This window comes from Arvicanthis niloticus, chromosome 1 (genome assembly GCF_011762505.2).
Source record: "Arvicanthis niloticus isolate mArvNil1 chromosome 1, mArvNil1.pat.X, whole genome shotgun sequence".
Lineage (NCBI taxonomy): Eukaryota > Metazoa > Chordata > Mammalia > Rodentia > Muridae > Arvicanthis > Arvicanthis niloticus.
Genome location: NC_047658.1, coordinates 53445214 through 53472019, shown reverse-complemented (window position 1 = coordinate 53472019; position 26806 = coordinate 53445214). Strand labels below are relative to the sequence as shown.

The window sequence follows — 26806 nt, the reverse complement described above, 5'->3', positions numbered from 1 at the left end:
GTTTTGCCAAGTATTGTTGCTGCCATGATGCTAATTCAGACTTCAAAGAACAGTAGTCCAGTGCCCACAGGTGTGACTAGCTTCTCTTGTTAGTGTCCTAGCTCATCTAAGGCTTGTTTTATTTGCTTTTTTTTTTTTTTACAGACCTAACTACCGTAATGAATGCTGCATATTGAGAGAAACTACAAGAAGGTTAACTGTTTGATTGTCTAATACTTGGATTTGATATGAACCAACAGTCTTTGTTGTCACTGACAGAGCCCCAGTATGTGTGTGCATCAGTCACATTCCTCTCTGTTCTGTTGAAGGGAAAAGAGACATTTTAACCTTTTTAAGGTTATTGACTTAATTTTATGTTATTTGATTGCATGAAGTTGCCCTTAACCACTAAGAATGATCAAGATTTTGCAGACTTCTTCGTGTCTAGGCTCCTTTTCCAAGGCAGTCATCAGCTTCCTGCCTCTACCCTACCATCATCAGCTAAATAGTAATTCGTATTTTTAGATGACTACTCAACATAATACTTCAGGATGGGATTTTCTTTATAGCAGAACCCAAGAACCAACTCCTTGATACATACTGTTGGTATATTGGAGATGAAATTAGAGTCATCTTTCAGTTTTAAGGCCATGTGTAAAGTTTAACCATGTTGTACAATACCTATTCTGTATTAGAAATAGCTAGTTGAAACTTATACTTCTCAAAATTCATGTTCCTGTGTACACAAACTGAGTTTATATGTGAACTTAGTGAGTCTTTTTGTGTCATACCAAAATAAAACAAGAATTTATTTTTTTTTCCCAAAGCCAATATGATTTGAGCTAATCACTCAAGATGGTCACTTTACACTCAAGCTGAAATCAGCAGGAGCACTATGGGAAAACAAAGCATAGACTCTTGAATATAGACTTTTAAAATAAACTTTTCTTTTAGAACTAGAATTAGAGTAGTTAGCATTCATCTGCCAACCATTGTTACGTGTACATTACTGTCGCTATTGTGATAATGGAGAGTCTTATTTATTTTTATGCCAGCTTATACTGTGAGAGAATACATTAGTTATTTGGGTTTCAACAACCCTGCTATGCTTGTCCTTGGAAGATCTTTTGTGTATGTTTGAGGTTTGTAGCTGAAAAGTTTACTGTAAAAAAAAAAAAATCAAAAACAACAAAAAAATGTATTGTTTTTACAGAATAAATTTATTGGAATGTGTACTGGGAGTAAGGTTTGAGGTTGTAAACAACTGAGTTAGTGTTATTTGGCTTCATATGTGTAATGTGAAGTATTAATGTAATTCCTGTATTATAGCAAAGACTGACAGCAAAATGACATTTGAATTATGTGCAGGTGAAAATTTTATTTTTTCTATCATTTTGTTTTTAAATATTCTGGGTGTTAGGTTAATTGAAAACCCTGGGAGGGGCAGGAGGAGCAGCAGTAGGGTGTCTGCCGTCTGAGGGCACCAGCTCAGTGGACCTTGGTTTACACACAGCCTTCTGTGCCACCTGTTTGCTTTGGTGTTCTTACTTTGTTGAAGAGCTAATGAACATGAACATGAAGAGAAAATAGGAAGACTTAAAAGCCCAGTGTCATTGTGATGATGAAGGTGACGTGGGGCTCTGAGGCTTGGATGAACCAGTCTACTTACTGCCCTTCAGGCTTGTTCCTGTCCTTTAGCAATCAGTGGTTCCCCTATTGTACTCACACAGTTCCAAGTATGGAAAATCCATTAAGAGGCAGGCTATCAAGTCAGTTTTTTTTTTTTTCTTTAAAGGTACTTTTTAATTTTAAATATTTTAAAATAATGAAATTTTTCAAAAGATCTCTTTATTGTCACACAAAACATATGGAGAATGTCAATAACATTTTAAATTGGAACATATAACACAAAGTTTTTTGTTTGTTTGTTTGAGACAGGGTTTCTGTGTAACCCTGGTTGTCCTGGAACTCATTCTGTAAACCAGGCTGGCCTTGAACTCAGAGATTAGCCTGTCTCTGAATCCCAAGTGCTAGGATTAAAGGCCTGTACCAGCACTACCTGGCACAGATTTCTTAAATAAAAAGTTCAAAATTTCTCATGAAAATTTATATATAAAATGATTCAAAATTAATAAAGTTTATCTTCATAAACACCAAAAAATAATTTTATTGAAGATACACACAGAAACACAAGAGAAATATTATCAGCCAGCCACCAATAGAACAAGTGTTCATTAAGGCAACTAATAAAGTTGTTTTGTGTCAGCTACTTAAATTCACAATAGAGGTTTTGACAGCAGTTTTTAAAACAGCAATAAATAATACGCTTTCCTTGTGAAAACACTTGAATCAATTAAAAATATTGTGATGATCTGGCATTTATATTAAGATTGTCAACAACTCATACATTTCATATGAAGCTATTTCTCCAACCTGTAATTGCTATTGAATTCTTTCCTATGCATAGTGAACATGGTTAGTCACTTCTGAATAGTTTCATTTTTATGCTTTTTGTAGGCACTAGAGTTGTCATTTTCACACATACTATGTGCAAACAATGTTAAGATCAATGGTCATATTCACAGACAAATGTTGATATATTCCCTTAAACAAGCTGTTTCTCAACTTTAATTTTCCTTCAAAACTGAGAATATACCTGTGCTATAGCATCACTTCACTCACGTATGCTGCAGAGCAAGAGAGTGTTCTTGTGAGTATTCCTGTGTGGAAGGAGAGAAAGGAGAGCAGAGCGCCAGCTCCATGAACAGGTCAGAGAGAACTGAGGTATGTTTATTCCAGCTTTTCATCTGCCTTGGTTCTTATGAAGAACTCAGGATTGTAGGTACAGCGGTAGGCCAGGAGCTGAGGAAGAACTCCATATGCTATGTTTAATGCTAGAAAAAAGATTTTCGCTTCTTCGGGGACTCTGTAGACGTATGCAGTTCTAGCATGAAGGGACGCACCAATGTGAGAAAACTGAGCCTGTTCATATTAAAAGAAAACAAACGAGAGTAAGGATGAGAGCTGTTCACTTGGATCAGTGTCTCATTCAGACCAGGTGCCCTCAAAGCCTGTCTTAAAGGCAAAATACCTTTAGATAATCCAGTCTCAATATATAGTCTTTCACTAAATTTAAGGTTGTTCTTGATATAACTATTCAAATGATGTATCCATTTTAAAGTGTGATTTTATCATTCCAGTTGTGTGGTTTTAACCTATCCAGTGCTGAATACCAAACAGTACTGGCTCAATTCAACAACAACAATAACAACAAAAATGAAAAAAATCTCCCCCTTTTTTTCTAATTTGAATTTTAGGAACACCATGTAGAGAGTGATCAGGGTCTTACAAACTGGGTTTCAGTTACAAATGAAGTTGTTTTAACCTTTACGATGTAGTTAGTATAATGAGCTACTTAAGAGAAGCATCGAGGGCCTCAGAGCGACCACTAGAAGCCAGAGCTCAGAGCGACCAGCGCGTGCTGCTTAGTCATTCATGTGTTTGGTTTTATGTAACTTAATAGCACTGTGGTTGTTTGTAAGATAAGCTTGTTAATAGCTTGGTTGTGGATAGCAATATGATAATAAAATGACAAATATATACACAGGCAGCCTTTCCAAATCAAACTGAAATCTACTTAGAACCCTGACTGGTCAGTGTAAATTTCAGAACAGAACAGGCTCCCTCTGTTGATATGGAACAGTTTATAAACTATTCAGAATGTGCCGGCTGAATTTTGCTTGGCTCATTTGTTTTTTGTACTTTTCATAAGCACAGAGATAAACTATTAGAAAAGTAATACAGGCCATAGCAGGATTAAAAACCAAGAGAGTATTTTCTCAGAAAACTTTACGTTATTTTAAAATGCAAACCCCAAGTCTGCACTTTTATGTTTGCTTGAAATTCAAGATACACAGAAATAAAGACTAAAGATTTAAATATAGTTAAATTGTAAATTATCAGTGTACTATGATCAAAGTGAAAAGATAAAGGACCCTGCAATCTAAAGAGACAGAGTAACAGTGAATCACTAGGGAGTTTGTTCTTAATGTATTGTTACCTTATGCGTCCTTCCACAGGGAATCAGTTGAGAGTGCTAAGTGCTAACAGATAAAGGACTACTTAGCATTTGATGTGACCTTGACAAGAAAAGAGCATGTTACGAATTTGTATCAATGGCAGATACATTGATGAGCTACAATTCATAAATTACTGATGTATTCCAGATACCTCTAACAGGTTTTTACTACTCTGGAAATAAAAATTAAATTCCTGTGGTATGTTGACAAGGACCAACGAGTGGATTACCTACACTGTGATCCTTAGGCACTGAGAAAGTTCTGCCCTCAGACACACCTCCCTAGGGCACATAGCCAAAGGCCCAGCAAATGTTTGCATCTCAGGGCTACACAGACAAAGACCTTGAGAATAAAGGGCACTTTGGAAGCTGCCTTGAGGAGACAGTGCTGTGGACAGTCTGGGAACGGGGAACAAAACTTGGCTCCTGACGCTTTCTCCAGGTCCTACTTTAGCTGTTTTTCTGAACATACAATTTTCTTCTGGACTAGAGGCCAGTTTTGAACCCTGGTTATGTCCAATTTGTGGGTTTAGTGATTCTATCCCTATACATTATTGTGTTTGTCATAAAATGACCGAGAAATACTACCCATAATTCCCAAGAATAGGTAACATGAGCAGATGGGTGTACTTATGTAGGCAGACCTGCCTGAAAAGTCAGCAATTGTGTGGGCCCTTCCCTGCACTGGACGGTGCAGTTAATACCTCATTCTCACCAACAGGAAGCTCATGGCAACATTCAAACACTGCTGTGTCCTTAGATTAGATTGTACGCCCACTGGGCAGATACTGTGTCTTATGTTTTGTGTGGCACCTATCACAATGTTAGAGTTCAATAAACGTTCAACAACAATGGTCTTGTGACTGTCAGAATACAAAAAGAATCTTTAAGCATTTTTTTCTGTATCTATAGTAGTAGGCCATTATACTTAGAATTCTTAATAAGGGATGAAGATCATAACCGTCTTTACCAAAAAGTGTGTACCCCTGAGAAAAGAATCATGAGACCAGTTTGTGCTCTCCTGCTACTGCACGGGGTGTATTTGTGACAGCTGAGTGGGCCCACCCCTGCAGCTTCCTCTGATGTCAGCTGCTCAGGGTTCCAAGTTTCAGGTGAAGAGGGTTCCTTTCCCAAACGCACACTGGCCAGCAGAGCCACCACACCTGCTTCCCTGCAGGGCCTAGAACTCTGCCTGAGAACCCTGCTGGAGGTGAGGGAGGGAGGTACTGTGTGCTGCTAAATTCCACATCCCAATTATGATAACTATAAAACTCAGTGATGTGGCTGACACAGCTAGTCATTTCCCTTTGACTCAGATTCTGAGTTTTCTACCTAGCAGAAATAAGATACTCATTTTTGGTTTGGGGGGTTTGTTTGGTTTGGGTTTTTTTTTTTTTGTTTTTTTTTTTTTAGTCCAATTAAAGGTTTAGAATGTAGTGATAAAAGTAAGCAAAACCTAAATTGTAATAGCTCCCTTTCCTGTGTTTATATAGAAAATTAGGAAAGGATGACTTCCCTATCCTAATCCCTCTCCTCCCTAATCAACAACCCTGTCTCATGGAAGTGAGTCTTACATGTCCACATGAACGTTAAGAGGACAGAACCTGTAGTCTGTTGGGCCCTAGGTGATACAAGCAGATGATCCACAGCGCAGAGGTTGACAGTTCTGACTCTAGAACCATGTGGCTATCTGGGATCAGAGCTCCACCACAAGCTGGGGAAAGGTCCACCTCCCTCGGGAGGAGCAGGCATACAGAGGTCAGTTAAATGCTTGTTTGCGGGCTGGCACTCAGCTGAAAACCTGGGCTCCTTGGTTTTAGATTCCCCTGTTGACCTTTAACTCCTCTATCAAAGGATAAGCATGTAAGAAAGTGAAACCCAAGGTCAAATGTTAACACTAAAGGTGCTTGGTAAGGAAGCACCAGAAGCAGATGGGAAATTGGTAACCTAGTTATCTACGAGCTTCCTAAAAGGTTAAAACACTCCTTAAAGGTTTCCCTGAAGCAAAAATGTTACAAGAGTTACCTCAAGGAAGGTCAACCGTTTCTACTAGAGTGTCCACAGATGTACCTGTGGATCCTGGCATAGCCAGGACAGGAGTGGGAGCCAGGATAGTGTGTGGGAAGGGATGTCACCTGACTCCGCTGCCCCAGCCAGTGTGGGCTTACTGAATACCTACTAGGAAGCTGCCCCTCAGATTTTACCTACATTTTTTGTTTTTTTTTGTTTTTTTGTTTGTTTTTTTTTTTTTTTTTTAGGACATTATATGTGGGATACACTTTGTTTAAATTGTAGAAGAATTAATCTCAGCAGGCATTTTTCTGGGAATCTATATTAATAATAATTATAAATGGGAGTCATGTATCTTACATGTCAGGCACTGTCATTAGTTCTGTACTTACAACCCTATTTCCTCCTCAGCAGCTTTACAGAAGAGAAAATTGATGAAGAGAGTCAAAGTGACAAGTTGCTCTAACTGGGTTTACTGAATTAACTAGCGACAAGGTACTTGAACCAGCTCCTGCTGTTAATTATATTGACTATATTAACTTAGACTTTTGCTTCATTTTCAGTGATTCTAACAGTGCAGTCAGCCACTGGGATCCAAAGAGGATTGGTTCCAGGACCATGTCAAATCCCATATATGTCAAAATCCTTGGAGCCTCAATTCCCCTGTATAAAACACGTTTGTGTCTTATGTACATCTTTCTGCATGTGTTACATTAAATGACTTACAGAGCCACACGGTGTACATGCAGTATAAGCAGTTGTGCTGTGTCTTTTAGGAAGTAAGAAGAGTCGACTTTTTGTTCAGTACTGATGGCCATCATAGGCCTCAACACTCGTCTCTTAATTGGTTAGAGCTGCACTAAGAACTGACCACTCTGGAATGGAAAGCGAGGTGAGAGGCTCTGCCGTACTTCTCATTGAACTTAGAATTCTAGTCCTCTAGCAAGCTGGGTATGAAAAGAGATTTTATTGTAAGTCCCCCCAATGGAACTTGGCCTGATATTTGTTTGTTTGTTTGTTTGTTTGTTTGTTTTTTCGAGACAGGGTTTCTCTGTGTAGTCCTGGCTGTCCTGGAACTCACTCTGTAGACCAGGCTGGCCTCGAACTCAGAAATCCACCTGCCTCTGCCTCCCAAGTGCTGGGATCTGATATTTATTTTAAAATATTGACTGAGCTTGGTTTTTTTTTGTTTTTTTTTTTTTTTTTTTTTTTTTTTTTGTTTGTTTGTTTTTTTTTTGAAGAGAACAGATTTGGAAGGTTCCTAATACAGTCTGAAATCAAAGACCCAATAACTGATCACCTAGTATGTCTTCCAATGACCTAAATAAGAAAATACTAAGGTGTTTTCTCATTAAATTGCAGCACCTTAGGAGTTTACTACATCACTCAATAGTGTACTTTACATGAATAAGACATGGCGGTGCGTGTTTGTTATCCCAGTATTTGGGAGGCTGGAGCACAAAGGTCACAAGACCAGCCTGGATGCTGGGGGAGCTGGAGATCAAACAAAGGTTTGATAATGTCAGTAGGAGCACCCATGTGTAAAGTATCTGAATTAGACAACAGTTTTAAAAACTTGGGGATGCTGGTCAAGGTTACAGAGATCCTTTCTGCCACGGGTGCACCTCTTAGCAGGCGGGGCTATTTCCTAAGTACGTTTGTCAAGTGCAGAACAAGGCACATTCTGATTAACTTTTACATAAGCAGAACACTGTGAATAAGAAGGTAGTAAAACCCAAACAAGAGCTAGGAGGATGTTGAACATATAATCCCTGAACCATGCCATGTGGGCTGATCCACTGGGAGAAAACTGACATAACAGGGCCTGACCCTCATATCCTGGATCTGTACTCGACAGCAAGAATGACTTCAGTCTATCTGGTCAAACTGGACTATGGTAGATAAGCCCAAAGGCTGTTTCGAAGCTTAAAGTTTGTCTAAGCTACCTCTGCCAGGCCTACAGCCTATAGTGCCCTTCCCAGGGCCACCTGTTTGGAGTCACAATTACCCACTGCAAACCAAGCCTCATCCACAGAACAGTTGGTCCTACTGTAGGCTCTAAACTTACTTGCCTCTAGGTTAGGCCTTCCTAAACCTCCTGTCTTAGCCATATGATTCTTCCACATAACTGGATATGCGTGTTTAGCTTCTTCTGTCTAGTTCTCAAGTTATCCCAGGACTGACCTGTCCATTGCCCCCTTAGCTGAGGACACTCAAAGTCCTATCTTGGGGTGGTGGCAGTGGGCAAACCAGTGCCCATGGCATGTAGAGGATGTCCACCTTAATCAAAGCATAGTTAGCTGTTGGACTGGCTGGTGAAAGTGAGGTAAGTGTGCCTGTCTGTCCTAGAGGGTACAAGTGAAAAGGGAACCAAGCCAAGGAGACAAAAGCTACAGCACCATTTGTGGAGCTGTGGAGACTAGAACAGGAACCTTCTCACCTGGAACTGGAGTTTCAGATGGTTGTGAGCCACCATGTGGGTGCTGCTGGGAGTCTGCCCTGACCGCCTGCTTCCATACCTAAATTCTTCCGTCTGTCATTCCCTAAAGCAGTTCAACCTAGTGAAGTTCCATTCAACCCTCAAAAACTGCTGCAGGCAGCACTGCCTCCTACCACTATGCTTGCCCCACAATGTTCAACTCCCTGATGCCACCTACAGCCTTGTGCTAGTACATTGTGCTATTAGGCACTGCCTCAGCTGATTGTTTGCAGAGGCAGGAGATGACACTGTAGATGTGAACTTAGAGCTGGGCAGAAGAATTTAGCCCTATATGTCATTTGGTGATGCTGTACCACATCTTTGAAGGGATATTTAAATAAAAACACAGAAAGATGTTCTGACCATTCATCACACCATTGCTTTGGAGAACTGAGACCACATTTGCCAGCCTCCCCTGCAGCTAAATTGCAAGATCTGGTCCATGGAAACTTCCATGTGATCTCTGCATAAGCTGACTCAGCTGGCCCCAGAAAACACACATTTACTTCATTAAGCCACTGAGAACTTGTTTACTACCACAGAGCATGTAGATGTCCCTCACATAAAGCAAGTAAATCAAAACAGGAGGTTGGAAGCTCAGACTAGCACAGTGGCAACAGGCTCGCTCTGGAAACAGCTGACTTGACCTGACCTAGGCATGGTCTTATACGTAGAGTGGGTGAGGGGAAAGGGCGTATAAAAATTATTCCAGGGTCTGGAGAGGTGGCACGGTGGTTGAGAGAACTGGTTGTTCTTTAGAGGACTGGAATTCAGTTCCCAGCACCCACATGGTGGCTCACAACCATCTGGAACTCCAGTTCCAGGTGAGAATGCTCCTGTTCTAGTCTCCACAGGTCCACAAATGGTGCATAGATACACATGCAGGCAAAACACCCATATATGACGGTAAATGAATTTAGAAGATTGCAGGGTTTTGGCTTGAGCTGGCAATGCAAGCTCAGGCTGTTGACAAAGATGATGGGCAACAGGAGAAATGGTGAGATCACACGTCCTGTTTGAGTCTACATTTGACATGCTACCTGGACATAGTGGGAGATTGGGAATCATGAGTTCAAGGCTAGTCTGGGCTACAAAACAAGACTCTGCATCAAACAGGACAATATGTTTTCTTGTATAGACCGATACTTGCTTTGCATATGTGCTTAAAAACTCATGTGTACCTGCTGCTATTACAAAGGCACCAGAAGTTTCTCAAAACATCTCAAAAAAAAAAAAAAAAATCTGATGAGCTAGTGAGACATCCAAATGAGATGATTAAGTGATTAAGTTGGGAGTTAAATTGAGGAGTTAGCAGTCAGGGTTGAAGAGACTGTCACCAGCTTAGAGTTGTAAGCTGTAAGGCCTGGAAGATGATGAAATCAAAGCCCGAGCCAAGGCCTTGAGGATCAGGTATTCAGAAGCTGACCAAGGAGAGCAAAGTGGTGTTTCTTCTGCAAGCATTATCATTTTTTTTCTATGAATATTCTAATTAAGTACCACGGGAAGGATTTAACCCACTGACTCCATAAGTACTCTGTTTTTCAACCCTATGAATTCTGGGGTCTTTCTGACATCATGGTTACAGTACCACGGGTGTGTAATTAACTGTGCTTTGCTTCTGGGTGGACCCCAATCTCATTTCCAATCAGTGTTGCTTTCATTAAACACCTGCTGTCAGGCAGAGACTTGGCAAGGTGCCAAGGTGAAGGACCAGGAAGGCTCAGCTTTCCAGAAACAGACCCAGCCTTCTTGGTTCTGCCGAGCATTGTATAACATTGTATAGCATTGTATAGCAGAGCGCTGGCCTCTTCATTTAGAACAGGTTAAGAGTTACAGCTCTCAACTCAGTAATCGTAATGTCCATAGATTGGGAAACAATCCTATTACACAGCAGTGCCACATGTTACTTTTGTGACCCCCAGAAAAACCTTATTTTCACCAGATAACTACATCTACAAGGTGGTATCATTAGATTTAAAGTAAGTGTGTGTGTGTGTGTGTGTGTGTGTGTGTGTGTGTAGCAGAAATGCTTCTGAAAACTAGAAGGTAATTTCCTACTCAGACACCAAGTAGAGATGGGCTACATCCAATAACAGCTAGAGAACTAATGAACTTTCTCCCAAGGGAATATTCTCAGTACCTGAGCTAGACCTCCTGCATGGACCAGCGTTATATCAGGCATCCACGAGCATCCAGGGACCACTAAGCCATAAAGTGCAATCACAAAGTAAGGGACGGAATAGAACATGTATGCCAGCATCTGTGGAAAGAAAAGAGAAAGAAGAAAAGACAAATTAACGGCTTGACCTTAACAAAAAGCAAAAACATGAAATATTTTCAAAGATAAAATGCTAATTCCTATTCCCATTTAAAATAAGAGAGAATTAACTTTAGACAAATTGTAGGCTTTGTAACTACTTGACCTGAATTTTAGGATAAGCAGCAGGGTCCTTTAGGTAGGGCTCTTGAAACTGTGTGTAGAGTCGACAGAGCTCAGCTGGGCAATCCAAAGCAATCTAAGGACAAAGTGAGTTCATTATAAATAGTCTTGTCTGGTTCTTCAGTTTGCTGATAAGGCTGTGTGCCAGCTTTAGTCATAAACTGCTTCAGATCTCAATATAAATTGTGTGTCTTTATAAGCTCACCAGTAACAGGAAAAAGAAATATTCAGGAAATATTCAGACTTCTCTAAATGACTAAGCCTAGGTTACTAGTGGAGGGGGGCTTTCGAGACTGATTGTCACAGCGTTAGCACCTAGGTGTGGTGAGCTAAAGCACAGCTGCTGCTGTAGATGGCCAGTTTCACTCTTCTTAGGAATAACTAGTCAAGAAGTCTCTATGGGAGGAAAAGAACAATTCTGCACAAAATTAAATTAATTTTTACTATGCTTTGCAAGATTCAAAAATAGCATCCACTTCTCTGCAGTGCCTCAAAGAGCATATGGCCATTGGAAGCAGTAAGGGGTGCTCGGAACGCAGGTTCCTCCTGTGAGGCCCCTTCTGTCCACTCTGAAAAAGAACAGAGAGCAGATTTAGTCCTGGCAGTGAACAACACTAGGCCACAGAATAGACTCTGGCACATTCCTGAGACACTGTTCCCTGAGGCACCATTCATCATATCCTTGGCTGTACAGGAAAATTTCCACCTAGATGACAATGTAGATTACAGGCTAGCACTAGAGTTGGGCCTTTGCCGGAATTCTCATCTGCAAAAGCCCCACCCACTATACATGCACACATCTCTCTCAGGAGCAAGAGAGAAAGGACATGGAAGGATTCCCCTGTGTCTCTTAGGTTTGAACTTGGCAATCAGAGCAAACCAACAACAACAACAAAAAAAAAGAGGTTCTATGGCTCATTCTCAACTTGTTCCAACACCAGCAAGTTTAGAATATTAGAATAGTTGGTAACTGTGGAAGCTGAATGATTAACAAAGAATTCTGAGATAGTATTTCTTCTAAAAATAAATTATAAAACTGGGTCACTGTGAAGGATCACTAATGAATTAAAACTGTAACAATTGTTTATTGAGCATTTACTATGTACAAAAATGATAAAGGGCAAAGAGGAACAAAAACAAAAAGCTCATGAGGCCTTCATGTTATCAGACTCCAAACCTGAGCCTAACTCAGCATTACCCTCAGCAGTGAGAAACTCATGTAACCCCGTATAGGTGAGGACCAGGGAACCCTTCCTTGATTCCATCACCCTACTCTTGAGAGCACATGGCTGCTGTGGACCACAGGTGTATTAAGGTCTTAGAGGATCACCCTGACCAAGGATGGTTGCCTTTAAATCAGAAATAAATATAAATAAATAAATAAATAAAACAAAAGAATAAGATTCTAATACTAACTTGTCAGGTGCCTAAAATACTTCTAGACAGAGCTTGATCTGGAGGGCCCAAAGGAAGACGGATGAGATAGCCCAGAATGAGCCATTTCTTGTGAGTGGGGGGACTGAGGGCAAGAGGGCAGCAGGAAGGTAGTCCAGAGCTCCAGGCAGGAGCAGAAGTTTGTCAGTTTGATTTTACACACACACATGCACACACACCAGTTTTTTTCCTATATGGAATAGTATATTGTTATTTTGACATTATGCTTACCAAGCCTCTAAACAGGCAAAATCCAGTTGCCAAGAAAAGACACACGACCAACATTAAGTCAAATGGTCTTCTCAGCAGGGCCTTTGCTTGGGCTTCTTGAAGAACCTGAAATAGAATTTGTCACCAGAGAACAAACTTGTCCCACAGTCAGGGACAAGTCTAGAATCCTGAGCACCACGATATGAAGAGAGAGTCTAGAAGATGGACAGTTCACGTCCTAGCCCATGGCACTGAATGGCACGAGAGTCTCCTCCAGTGCATTCCCTCTCTGTGAAATGAAGGCGCTGAGCCAGGCGATGTGGGGCCCTTCCAGCTCTAGTCCATATTTTTTCTTGAAATCACATTTTTATGATTATAAAAGTTAGCTACATTAATTTCAAAACTGAAATGTTAGAAAGTAAACCATAAGCTGCCACACCGCCCACGGTCCCCATCACACGTGGTTCTCTTTGGTTGGCTGGTCAGCTGGTTGGATGATGGATAGTTTTGGTTGGTTGGTTGGTTGGTTTGGTTGGTTGGTTGATTGGTTGGAGGGGGGGGAGTGAGATAGGATCTCAATTATGTGGCTGAGATAGACTCCCTGGGTAGCTCAGGTTAGCCCCAAATTCATGATCATCTTGTCTCTACCTCACGATTGCTAGGATTAGATGTCATATGTGCCACCATGCCTAACTCATACGTTTCTAAACATTTATATGTCACACGTAACCTTTTTTGAAAAACAAGACTTAGAATATAAATAGTTTTTCATTCTTCACTGAATAACTGCCTGTGAGCACATCCCCACGTGATTAAGGAAGCCACGTGTCCTCCCACTGCAAGACACTAGGCAGTTTTCACTGTAACACTTCCTGTGATGGAGAGTGTCTGGTCTATACCGGCTGGCACAGGGCAAGCCCTGGTGTGGAAACAGGTTGGAAGCACGGCTAAACTGCTTTGCAGAGTACCTCTGAGGTTGTTGGTTTTGTTTGTTCTGAGTTTAGTTCTTATCAGCACTGTGTAACAAAGCCTACAGCTAGGCTTTAGCATTGGAATAACTACACAAATGCTTACGTGTCTCTTGTTATGCAGACAGTGTTCACACTGTGGCATGGAGACCTTTCAAGACAGGAGTCAGGGCCTCAGGCTTCCTGCTTGCCTTTCCCTGTAACCCTTGCTCACTCCTCAAAGGCATGTATGAGTGTAGCTGGTATGAGTGTAGCTGCTGTTGACCTGTGTTTACACAGCAGTATCTAAATATTTACAAATCAACTGTGTGTAATAATGTACATAGAGCAAAATGTAAACCTGAGTGGTGGGTTGGTTCAGCACATGGGTGGCCATGACTTTATCCCCAACACTCCCCTAAAACAACATTTTCACAGTTTCTATTTGTAAAAAATAACTTTGGCCACGTGTGGAGGTGCACACTTTTAATTCCAGCACTCAGGAGACAGAGACAGGTAGATCTCTGTGATCTTGAGGCCAGCCTGGTCCACACAGAGAGTTTAAGGCCAGCTACATAGTGAGACCCTGCCTCAAAAATAAATAATACAAAACCAAAAATGGCTCTGTAAGGTGAGTAATTGTACTCTAACTAGTAGTGTTTTTACATATCAGGTAGATCTAAAGATCCTTACCCAAGGATCTCGTGTATAAACTGAAGAGAAAATTAGAAAGAAATCACTAGATTTAACCAACCCTTCAGGGCTAAACTTACTTCACCCTGACCACCTCCGAAGTGGATGGAAGGGAGGGCCTTGGGTGTGGCTTCTGCAATCACTGTCCAGGGGCCTGCATCCCCAGGCGTCAGACCCTATGGCCAGGTGGATCACCTTGAACACCTCTGCAGTAAATGATATTATTGAAAGAAGTGTCAGGTGCTCACACACAGGCCATTAACAACCTAGGGAAACCACATGCTTTGAACTTCCTTAAGCGGTGTCACACGAACACAGAAGGGTGACAGGAGCAGAGCTGATCCCTGCAAAAGCTGATCCCTCCAGAAGTGTGGCCTGGATGGGCTCAGGCAGAAGCAGACCATCGGCCATGTTACAGAAGATGCCAGCAAACGCCAAGCCATCAATACAGACCTCAAAACCCCTCTCCTCACAGGATATGTAAGTGAGCCCTGTGAGTCTGAGAACATATAAGAGTTACCGGCTGCTGGAGCTTAAGCCTGAGCTTACACCCCAGCACCTAAATATTCACACTGGATACATCTAAATGTAATAAAGTCACCTTTGAGGGATAATTATAGTTTTCTGATGGCTGATTATAGATTCTGAAGGCAGCCCAGACCGGAAGACACGTATACGGTATGCTTAAGAAAAATGCAGGGCAAATCCGTGTCCCATACTTTCCTATTCAAAAGAAAGAGGAAAAGACGGTCAAATGTGTGCTCATTGCATTACACACTGCATAGGTAAACACATTAACGTCTAAGCTGCCTTCTACCCCAAATTTTACAAGTTTGCTATGAACCAGGCAATATTTGTATTAGATAAGACAATGTCAACTTAAAGACGTGAGATGTTTGTGAGAGTGATGCCCTAGCTACATTAAAAAGCATGTGTAACACATATGCTCTAAGGCTGTGCGCATCATGTGACTTCTCTTACTTCAGCTGGAAGACAATGTCCCAGCGCATTTAGCGAGGACATGGAGGGGAATAGGAGCAACTTTGCAAAAACTGTTTTCATAATCTTGGAATTACTCTATTATAATACGTTTAAAACAACACCTCTTTAAAAACCCTGTCATCGCCAAGCAGACGACAATGACAACAAAGCGACTGTTAAAGCAGGGGTCTTACCTACGATGTTTCCAGGCACAAAAACCACAATGCTCATTATAATGGATCCGACCCAGTATAGGCCAATGGTTCTGTAGCTTTCCCTACAAGAAAACATTTTTGATTTAGTGCACTTGTCTTGGGAGACCAGAGGCCATCCTAGAATTATCTTCCATTCCAGCTGTGGAGGCACATGACTAGAAACTCACCAACTCAGATGACAAGCACAAGAAACCCTGGTGATCAAGCATCACTCCCAGAAGTGACACAGCACAAAGCCACCTTTGTGTCTTTTGTGAGTTTGCACACTCATGCACGAAAATGTGGTATGTGTGTGTGCACATGTATGCGCAGGCCTATCCATGTGCATGCCTGTAGAGACCAGAAGGCCATGCCAGGCTCCTCTCAATCACCCTCCATCTTATGTTTTGAGACAGGGTTTCTCACTGAGCCTGGAGTTCTGGCCAGTTCAGCTAGGCAGGCTGGACAGCAAGTCCCAGGATGCTCTTTTCTCCTCACTACACCCCAGTACTGGGACTCCAGGTACATGCCCTCACACCTGAGTGCTGGGGATGGGAAGTGGACTTTCTGTGGCAACACACAGTTTGGGGTAAAGCCCCAGAGGTGAGCATAGTGACATGTCCCTGTGTCCTAAAATGGGGCTGCTTTAATCTCAGTGATGGCCAGATGTCCCTTCAACTCATAACCCAGAAGCACCACCACACTGGAGACTGAGAGGAATCCAAAATGAGGGGGCAGAGTGGTGAACACTGTGTGTTTTTCTGCTCTGCTGCAGCCCCCTAATGGAGCCAGCCCCACCAGGCCAATAATTAGTCTCAGAATGCCGCAGGAGGACAAACAAGACCAAGCTGGAGCAGCATGACACAGGAAGCAGAGGTCAGCTCATGGGCACACTGCAGCCTCCCGGGGCAGAACTGAAAAACCTTCTCTAATCTCAGGCTGCACCAAGGCTGGGGAAGCTCTGGCTGTCTGGAAAGAGTTCCTAGTCAAAGACTGCCTCCTGGGCCTAGAAGAAACCACGGAAGCCACAGTGGACAGACAGTGAGAATTAAGCCAAAGCTGTGGAGTGCTTTTACAGTTGGTGTGGCACAAAGATTTCTGCTGCAGAAGTTCCCAAAGAGCCCATGAGCTGTGAGATACACTTAGCTTGTTACAGCAAAGGATCCTGGTACCCAAAAAACTGCAACTGTCACAAAATCTTACCTAATTTCTTTAATAATATAGTTATACTCCCCCAGGGGCCAGCCACAAAGATCTGAGGGGTGAGCCCAAGTCTGTGAAATCTCCCAAGCCCTAGGGCCACAGCTGAACTTGAGGAGGAAGTGACATCAGCAGGACCTTTGAAGTGCAATGTGTTCAACATTGAGTCCTTGTGGACTGGGGTTCAGCTCTCTAGCACCCAAATGAAAAGCCGAGCCTGGTGATGTGCACCAGGCTGAGGGCAGAGACAAGGAAGACCCCAGGTGCTTGCTGGCCAGCCAATCTAGTCAAAACGGTGAGCTCTGGCCTCAGAGAGAGACCTACCTCTAAAATAAGATGGTGAGCCAACAAGGTGGCTCAGTGGGTAAAGGCACCTGCTGCCGAGCCTGCCAACCTAAGTTAGGTCTCCAGACCCCACATGGTGCAAGGAGAGGCCCCAGCCCTGTGTAAATTAGCCTCCACATGCCTATCATAGCAAACACACACACACACACACACACACACACACGAACATGTACCCAAAATGATAAAATGCAACTTTAAAAAATAAGGTAGAGAAGAAATTAAGGATTACATCCAACGTTAACCTCCAGCCTCCATATAGGCTTGCATGAATGAGAACACACTCCCACACAGGTACATACACGTATGTGCACGCTCTCTCTCTCTCTCTTTCTCTCTCTCTCTCTCTCTCTCTCTCTCTCTCTCTCTCTGTCACACATGCGCGTGCATATATACACACACACAAGGTTTATTGTTGCCGTGTGTTTGTTTATTTGTTAAGACAGGGTCTCACTGTGTAGTCTTAGCCTGGGAGTCACTTTGAAGACCAGACTGGCCTTGAACTCGCAGATCTGCCTGCCTCTGCCTCCTGAGTGCTGGAATAAAGGTGTGAGCCACCACACCAAGAAAGATGAAACCTAAGGGGTCATTCTGCCTGAACTGCAACCAAAAAACATAAAGCAATAAAAACAAACCAGTAATACAGGGGAATAAAGCTTTGTTCATCTCATAGAACATCCCCATTCTGGCGTGCCTGCAGACATTTCCCTCTGTGCATGCATTCTCCTTACATACCCCTTATGAGCTGCAAAGGATAGCAGAGCCACCAGGAGAGCTAACTTACTCCCAGGCTATGGCGGCCACCATCACCAGGTACATCAGGTAATGAACAGAGCCATCCCAGTAGCAGATCATGTGCCCATAGGCCGTGTTCAGATACGGTTCACCCTAAGGAAAGCATTAAAAAGACGTTTTTAAGGAAGACTTAAATATTTACATTGCAAATAAAACAACAGAGCTAACTGCTGCTCTCTCACTGAGATGAAACAGCTCCCTTCCATGCAGTTGGTAGGACTGTGAAAATACATCTTTACCCTAGGGCTGCCAAAACCAGGGTCTGCCATGGCATCAGACAGGAGAATCCCTGACAGACTGGCATCTGACTGCTCAGCAAAGGTTTGTACAACAACACAAAGGCATCAGATGGCTGTGTGGGCAATCCCAGCCAACTGGAGCAAGGCCAAACCCGGGCCTGTAGGTGCTTGGCCCTCCTCAGAGGGGCGGCCCAGGAAGGCCCTGTTCACTGGTGCCACCTGCTGGTCATACTAGTCATGCTGCTCTTGTAGTGGACGGGGCAGTACATGGGGAGCTGCCTGTGTCCAATTCTGCCCGTGCACACACAGACAGGCAGCACTGTGCTCAGCTTTCCACCTACCCTTTATTTAGCCTTCCCAGCGGGCTTGTGGGCTGATGTGGACTGACTGTCCAGAGAGGAGAGAACCATTTCAAGAGCTTCAAGACTTGCTTGAGGTCACAGAGCTAACATGGAGCCACTTACGTATCACCAAGAACCACATTTTCTGAGATACTTTTAGTTTCATGAACACAAGATTGTATGATGAACTATGCATGTTTCCCTTCCCCGGGTAGTCATGTTTCCGGGTCCCATCATGGGACATGGGTTGTTCAGTGGTGTTTTCTCTCTTCCTTCTCCCAGGTTAGTACCCTCCCAGATTGCTTCTTATGTGCCCCTAATATACCTGCAGTCCTCTCTAACTAGGAAAGGTCTGAGCAGCCAGACTGTATCAAACATCCAAGGAGGCAGTCTCTGAAACTCGGTGGTTCCCGGGGGCAAGGACAACAGCCACAAGCCCAAAGTCAACTCAGATTCAAATCACAATGGGGGAGGAAGCCACACCCAAGGAAGCCTGGCCACTGCCCTTTTCTCTCACCGTGGCACTCTGCATAATTCCAACTGATTGGTTCTAGTCATTCCTGCCCACACACTCAGCTCTGAGAGCCAGCACTGGCCTCCTCCTAGAGCTTGACGGATACCTGTGGGCCCCTCAAACTCACCCGAACTCCTTCAACCAAGTTTCAACTGCTTCTCCTCCCGGCTAAGTCCTTCCTGGCCTCTCCACACAGGGCTCCGAGCTCGGCTATGCAGACTTTGGACAAATCTCACCAATGTTATATCTGTGCTGTCATCTCAGACAGGTCTCACACTGTAGTCCATGCTAGCCTAGAACTCACCATGTCATATTGCCCTCAGACTTGCAGCAATCCTCCTGCCTTAGCCTCCCGAATGCTGAGGTTACAGGTATACTGATTACGGGTAGGCTGATTAGGGAGCTCCAGGATTATAATACTAGATCTAGATTAAAGGGAAGTGCTAGATCACACAGTGGTTCCGGAGTGAAGGAGCCGTGAATAGAGAGTGGTCTCCTGGCCCTCTGCTGCTTGGTGACTGGGGAAACACTCCAACAGAAGCCTGCATTTGAGCCAGCTGGTCATAGAGCGAGCCCTGAGCAACCCCTTACCTCTCTCAGGTAGTGTGTCATAAACCCATCAATGATTCCGTCTTGCTCCAAGCCTATGATGAGGTTCACCACGCTGGTAAATCCAAACACCGCATACACTAGAACAAAGGAAGTAGCCGCTGAAAATGCATGCCATAGGCAACAACCAGGACGGGACATCCACCAGGTACCATGGAGTGTTGCTCACGTTTTTCCCAGAAGATGCTGTGGGCATCATCTACACAGAGACGCAGACTGCACCTACTTCACATCAGCTGGGCCTTTACCTGTACTCATGGACCTCTCCATACCTGTCCAAGGCTCTCACTGAGGGAACTCATGTCAGGGAGACAGTCACATGTCCCAGAAGACCCTGCCAGGCAACCCCACCATCCTCACTAGCTTCAAGTGAAACCCACATCCCACTTGGGCAGCAGGAGCTACGCCTGTGGCCAAGCAGCCAAATTGGCCTCAGGTGGTCTAGAAAAGGTGGGTCATCTCAGTGTGGCATGCAGGACAATGAAGGGTATGTCCAACATTTTAGCCTAGTTTGTAAGTGACAGCAGAGAGCTTTCAGGGGGGGAAAAAGGCATTGAGTTTTAAAAATATGCATGAGATGGTACAGCTGAAATGCAGGGAGGTGAGCTGCTGCATCTGAGGAATCCAGTCAGTTGTACAAGATCCCTAAGCTTTAAACACTATGAGTGCCCACCTGCTGAGGGCCAGAGCTTTTAAACAGCTGGCGATCCCACTCAGGGCATCTGAGACTATAAAGAAAACTGCATTTCCAAGTTCTAATGAACTGGTGTCTGAGCCTGTGGAAGGGGCCGTAGAAAACCCAGTTGGTGAGCTGAAAAGCTATGGACAAACAAAGGGATCGTGGAAAAGCTGCACCGATGGGAAGCCACTATGAGTGAGGGGTCCCTGCGAGTGCTTCATCAGGCTCCACTGAGGCAGGCCCATGGCTACTTCCTGCTGACATTACCACTTTGACTCCCCGGTGAGTAGCCATCAGCCATCGTGTCTCCTGGAAAATCCCTTAGCGGTTGCTGAACCATGGAGGGTTATAGCCTCTGCCTCCTACTAGATGAGGAACCTGGTCCAAGCCTTGACCCCAAGGTCAAAGGGTCCTCCAAGTTCTAACAGAACTGAGGACACAAGAGTGGTTGCCCCACCTCAAGGATGGGAGACTGCATCAGTAGGCTAAGTGTGGGCTCCGGGGGACGGGGAGAGGAAGAGGAAAGATAGACAGCAGTGGGAGACTGGTCTGGGACCAGATCAAAGCCTGTAGGGCTTTGGGGTGGGACAGGGATAAGGACCCAATGCTGACGTCAGACATGAGAAGTACATGATCTCGCTAAGGGTCAGTTTTGTGTGTGTGTGTGCAAATAGGGAGAAACCTGTGGGTTGCACCCTTTGTGGGTCACCTAAGACCACTGGAAAACACAGATATTTACATTCTGATTCATAACAGTAGCAAAATAACAGGAAGTAGCAACAAATAATTTGAGGGTCACCCCAGCATGGGTATTTAAGGGTCTCAACATTAAGAAGGGTGAGAACCGCTGGTGTAGACTGAGACACTATAAGCTAAATTCAGTTCCACATGTCAGTTGGCTAGCCAGCTGAAGGCAGAAAGCCCAGGCAGGAGGCTGAGGTAAGAGCTTGCTGGGGGCTCAACAGGGTGCAGGAAGGAGGCCCGCTTGGCCCTGCCAGTCACTCTCTAGCAGAACTCTATTTAGAAAATAGACACCACAGCCTAGAAGGGGAAGCTCAGAGGGAAGGGCCTCTCCCAAACAGCCCTACACTCCCACTCTCTGTGGGCTCAGAGCAGTCAGAGCTCAGAAGGAATTCATACCCAACGCCCGGCTTCCTGCCAGAGTGGATACAAACCCTTCCCCTTTAAAGAAGCCTACCTACCATAGAACAGAGGGTCCCTCGGTGGTTTTCTTCTGACAAGGACCCGAGCCAAAAGGGCCACCAGGAGCAGGATGAGGGCAGCAACCCCAACAATGGTCCAGGAACTGTGAAGGACCAGAGCAGGGAGGTGGTCAGTAATCACAATCAACAGTGACGCCTGGAATTTCCTGGCTGTTGAAGGCCCGTGCTCCCTGCACTGCAGAAGGCTCCTGGGATCCAGGCTCGACTGCCTTGAAAAGTCAGTGCTGTTCATCTACAGCACGCTGCCTCCTGGTTCTCTAACCCATCACCCTGGAAGCTAATTAGCCTACGCACCAAGTCTGCCACCTCCCCTGGGCCAGCCATAACCCCTCACGCTGAGTTCATTATGATTGCACATGCACTCCGGGGAGAGAGCTGTGTTTCCCTATGAGGCAGGCACCATTGCTGGCCTCAAAGAGACTCCAGATGAACAAGAGAGGTCTCTGTCTACATGGAGAGATTTATCTTGTGGGTTCTGAACTCACCCCAGACCTACAGAGATATCCAGATTGCCAATACTGGCAGGACTTCCTGTTCTGGACAAATACCTGCGTGGTTCTCTCTGTCATTCTGGTATATACCATCCTCTCTCCCTCCACTACCACTCAGAGATGCTACAAGCACTGATCCTCAGCCGGTACATTTGCACAGCAAGGCCTGCACTCTGGGATCTCCAGATAACCTTCATCACATGCCTCTGGGGAGGAAGAAGACAATGGTGGAGGGAAGAAAGGGGGCATGAATGGAATGGCAAGAGAGATGACGGACAGGTGAATGAGTAAGAAATATGGGTAGTGGTTGGAGGGGTGGTAGATGGAAAACATATAATGTATGGATGGCTTCTATAATATCATGAGAAGGAGGCTGGGTCTGTGTGAGAGCCAAAGACGGGAGGTTTCTGATGCCTCACAACAACACCTTCTCCAGACTTCTCACAGAGGTCCAAAGCAGAGGAAGGAGATGCTGTCATGGGTAACAAGTGTGATGCTGCTCTTAAGATATGCAGGGAAGAGAGGAACAGTTGGGTGAGCCATACGACAAGGTGTGAATGATAAGCCCAGAGGCAGGCAATGGTCAGGAGACAGCCCTCTCCCAGGAGACGGAAGGCTGAGCTCAGCCAGCCTGCTCACGGGGCTGGGCGCTGTGGAGTATGACAGGCAGCATGGATCAGGCTGTCCTCTCATGCTCTCTACCTCTGAGGGAGGAAGACAAATGAAGAGAAACTGGGGCAGTAGGTCATTTCTTCCTCCCACATCTGTCCTTGGAGACCCTCTAGGGAAAACTACACATGCCCAAGACAGACAAAAAGAAGTCTAAGGGACTCCAAGTGATGGGTAAGGATTGCTTTGAATAAGCGATGGTCATTAGCTTTGAGCGGTGGGAAAAGTTACTGGGGCCCTTTAATGAACCATCTGGGCTGCCAAACAACCCTTCCTAGGTTTCTCTCCCAACAAACACCAGGCTAGCCCTCCCCTTTCCTTACCTAGCTCACACATACCCGAGAACACCTGCAAGGTTCTGTCCTCAGATCTCACCACAACTGAACATATGTGGGTGCACTGTGAGACCCCCTTAACCTCTTCCTGACCCTTCAACCTATCTGATCACGCTGTTTCTCAGAGTTTAAAAAAAAAAAAAAAAAAAAAAAAACCCGGGGTAAACAGAAGCCCAAGTTAAGAAAGTCGAGTGTAACTGAATGCCAGCTACACACAGGGCACTGGGCTGGGGAGAGCGGTACCAAGATTCGTTCCCAAGCTGCAACCTGGAAGATGAGCTCTGACCACAGGCAGGAACTCTGTGGGAAAACTGAGTCATGAGGCTGAGGGGGCTCGAAGCAGAAGTTCCTGATTCGGAGGGAGGACCCACAAATGAAGGAGTGACCGTCTCATTTACTCAGGGCTGTCAGGTTAAGGGTGTCTTGGGCAGTCAGCAATGGGGAGAAAGGAAGAAGGAACAGCCACAGAGGCCAGAAAGTAGAGCAGGTGTTAAAGATCAAAGACAGTCGATGCTGGGGGCGGGGTGGGGGGAGCTGAGCCTCAGAGACTCAGGGGCTCAGGCAGGAGGGAGACTTTGCCACTGTCTGTGCTAGAGGAAGCCAGCACCAGAGAGACCTCAGAGGTGACACAGACACTAGAGTAGCCCTGAGACTTACCAGGAAAGGGGACAGTGGGAAGGAGAATGTGACATATAAGGGAGGGGTTTGGACTGCTGTTCATGCTGTAGGTCCAACAATGCAGGAGGGGGTGGGAGGATGGCTGGAACTATTCCACTCCAGGACTCAGCACTGACCAGTAACACATAGTGATGTGTCATCAAATCCTCACCCCACACCAGCAGCCCTTTCTAAATTGCTCTTCCAGCAAATACCTGCCCATCATACCCACTTCCTTCCCCTACCATACTCGCCCCTTTCCTCATGCCCTGTTCTGTTGTCTTCATAACACACTACTCTATATATCCGATGATGTCTATTTTAATGCATGGCTCCTCAGTCATCCCTGGCCTGTTCACAGCTGGTCCCCAACTTCAGCAAGGGATCCAAGCACAGAGGTGTTCACGACTGTCCACTGAGCTGCTTGCTCATGGTATTACTTTAGGAGCCTAGGTCCCTGTGCTCTATTGACAAAGCACAAAACATCTAACTGCTCAGAACTGCTGCTCCAGGAGATGCATCAAAGGCGGGGTTGGTCCAAGGGCAGAGGCAGCCTGTGCCTAAGGAAGCATCTCAGTGCTCATGCTGTCTGGATGAGGTGACCACATCAGTGAGAGAGAATCCACTGACTGCACACTCCGCTAGCTGTCTGGAGGTCTGACCGGGGGTTGCAGGGTATAGACTGATGCAATTTCCTTAGCACCAACTGCTGTGGAAAATATAGCCGGTTACTTCCTCCTCCAGCAGCCCACAATCAACTTCAGCAGGGCCGCCGCTGGCGCCTTTCTACTGACAACTCAGGCCTTCGGCTGCCCATGGAGCCTGGTCAGGCAGTGATCCCTTTAGAGAAGTGGAAGCCAAGACTGAGACACAGAGCCCTTACAGAATTCTTCGGTTCCACCCGTTTCCTTAGCGTTAAACTAATCACTGTGCTCCAGGCTGGCATCGAACCTCTGTCTCTTTCACAGATCCCTTGCATAAAGTTCCCACAAGATCCCTGAGGTGCAAATACTGCCCGTTTGACAGACCAGAACACTAAAGTCAGACCACCCTGTGAGTAGCAAAGCCAGGCCCAGAAATCTATGGTTATTTCTGCTAGCTGCTCACAACAGTTTCTAAAATTAAAAACGATAAGTATGTGAAAGTCCATACATGGAAAGCTTTACTTTCAAATAAGGCAGTTCGTGCCTTCCGTGTTGCTCTGCACCCCTCTGGTGTTTGAGAGCCTCGGAGGCAGGGGCATTTCGGTATTGACCTCGGTAATACCAGCTACCTACCCAGTACTGACAAAGAGTCGGTGCCCTCAGACCTTGAACTGCCCTAGAAGCCCAGCCGAGGACCTAGGGCCGAGTGACCCTGGTGCCTCCCTCATGCTGCGGGCGTGGCGTTCTGGACGCTACCCAGTCCCAAAGCCGCGGTCCCAAGCCCGCGGAAAAGTTGCGGGACGCTAGTCGACCCCGCGTGCTCACTCACTCGTGCTGGGCCGCCAGGTGGTTGAAGATGTAGGTGACTGGGATGGCTGAAAGGGACAGCACAAAAACCCCCGTGGCCGCAGAGGCACTCATCGCCACCTCCGGGTCGCTCTTCTTTCACCGCATCGCGCCCAGGGGTTCCTGCCCCAGCATCCGGAGGCGCCGCGCCCCTCGCCTCTGCTCTTCCAGGCGGCCCCCGGCCCCGGCCGCGTCTCCTCTGCGCGTCCCCGTCGCCCGCAGCTGCCCCGCGCGCGCAGAGGCACCACCCGGGTGCGCTAGGGCTGCAGTAGGAGCCCCAGAGGCGTTCCCACCCGACTACCGCTAACGAACACAGCGGTTCAGCAGCCACCGCTACTAGACAAGCGACCCAGGACGCTTGCTTTAGTGGGAAAAGGAGGGGCAGGGCGAAGGACGCGGGTCACAGACGGGAGCTGGGCATCCTCGAGCTGGAACCGAGCTGGGCTGAGCCAAGGGCCAGCAGAGGGTGGAGCCAGATCCGAGGGTGTCAGAGCCCGCAGGCCCGCGAGATCCGCTCAGAGACCTGCAGGGACAGATGCTCCTGGAACCTTGGAAACAACCCTGCCCCTCCCGCAGCCCCCCCCCCCCCCCCCAAACACACACAGCAGCGATCAACAGCCGCAACCAATGTTCCAGTCCAAGTGGAAATATTTGTTTTCCACCCTGGTTACTCGCTCACCGGCCCTTGACCTTGATCAAGTTACTGAAACATTCTGCCTCTTTTCTCTCTGTGAAATGGGGATAGCCTGCTCCATGGTGTGATTGTGGAAATCAACCGTGTTGACAAGTATGGAGTGCTTACCCTGCACTGCTCGGCACATTGGTCCAGCTCCTGCTCCCTTTCTTGTTTGTAGCAGAACTGACCCTTGGAGGAATGCCCTGATGTAAGACACTGAGGCAGCGTTCATTCCTTGCCTGGAGTGTTCTTGAGGCCAGGTTACCACCGGCTAGCCTGGCAGGTCCCCAGGGCTAAAAAGACTTAGAAGACTAGGGCTCTCCGTGGAATATTGCCAGACGTCTTAGGGGTAGAGCACGATAGTGTCCAGTGTACAGCTTGAGCAAGACCTCTGATGGGTGTGACCCCTGGGCCCGAGCCTTATTGGTATGGATGGCCCTGGGGAAGGGAAACAAAGTGAGCTCTGAGCAGCACCGGGGCAGCAGAGCGCATGTCTCCCTGTCTGTAAGACAGGGGCTTACAGGTCATTTGGCTCATTTTAAATGTGAGGAAAATGAACCAGAGATGGGCAACAACCTGCTCCAGGCCATTCGGTTGTTCCGAAGTCAGCTCTCCTAATTCCTGCCCCACCTTTTCCTGAAAACGTAGCCAACAATGGGCACAAAGGGGGTAAAGCCTCTATCCAAACTGCAGCATCTCCAAAGATTCTCCCAGAAGTCAGGAACCTGGACAGCACTGTCCTCCATGATTGCTCCTTACCGTTGCCACCTCCTTCATTCCCCAGAGTGCCTTCTATCCTCCAGGCCAGCTCCCAGGCCAGCTCCCCAGGTCAGTCCAACCTCCTCTACATCCCGAACCTAGCTGCCTTAGCCTTCTGGTGTAGTTTGAACCCTTCTGGCTGCCCTGGATCTTTCTTGTCTACTAGACACTTGCTGAATATCATTTATACTTACTTATTCTTTCTCATCCATGCTTGGTTTGTTTTAAATTTAAAATTATATTTATGAAAACAATTTAATAGAGTCTGGGAATGTAGCTGATAGTGCTTGCTTAGAGTGCACAAATCTTAAGGCTCTGTCCTTGTGCACTTCATAAACTGAA

General features: G+C 45.7%; 2 protein-coding genes across 5 annotated transcripts in view; one reads left to right on the top strand and one right to left on the bottom strand.

Annotated features, from left to right (window-relative positions):
• Nucleotides 1–4909, top strand: part of Hdgfl3 (HDGF like 3) — a 59725-nt gene extending 54816 nt beyond the window's left edge. For all 3 annotated transcript variants that reach the window (XR_013111333.1, XR_013111329.1, XM_034496529.2), the window contains one exon: nucleotides 145–4909. Coding sequence is in view for 1 of the 3 variants with exons in the window: in XM_034496529.2 (XP_034352420.1) it covers nucleotides 145–150 (6 nt within the window). In the remaining 2 variants the exon portion in view is untranslated. The remainder of the gene's footprint in view (nucleotides 1–144) is intronic.
• On the bottom strand, nucleotides 1808–25528 carry Tm6sf1 (transmembrane 6 superfamily member 1). Of its 2 annotated transcripts, XM_034496511.2 has the most exons (10): nucleotides 25013–25528; nucleotides 21367–21470; nucleotides 19468–19565; nucleotides 17772–17875; nucleotides 15446–15528; nucleotides 14872–14993; nucleotides 12652–12756; nucleotides 10970–11062; nucleotides 10687–10806; nucleotides 1808–2961 (listed from the first exon to the last, which is right to left on the bottom strand). In XM_034496511.2, exons 1-10 carry the CDS (start codon nucleotides 25102–25104, stop codon nucleotides 2770–2772), a joined length of 1113 nt encoding a protein of 370 aa, XP_034352402.1. In that variant the 5' UTR covers nucleotides 25105–25528; the 3' UTR covers nucleotides 1808–2769. The 2 variants fall into 2 exon arrangements, with proteins under 2 accessions (XP_034352402.1, XP_034352407.1); XM_034496516.2 differs by lacking the exons at nucleotides 1808–2961; nucleotides 10970–11062; nucleotides 12652–12756; nucleotides 14872–14993 and having other exon boundaries at nucleotides 25013–25506.
• Between the last annotated feature and the right edge of the window lie 1278 nt (nucleotides 25529–26806).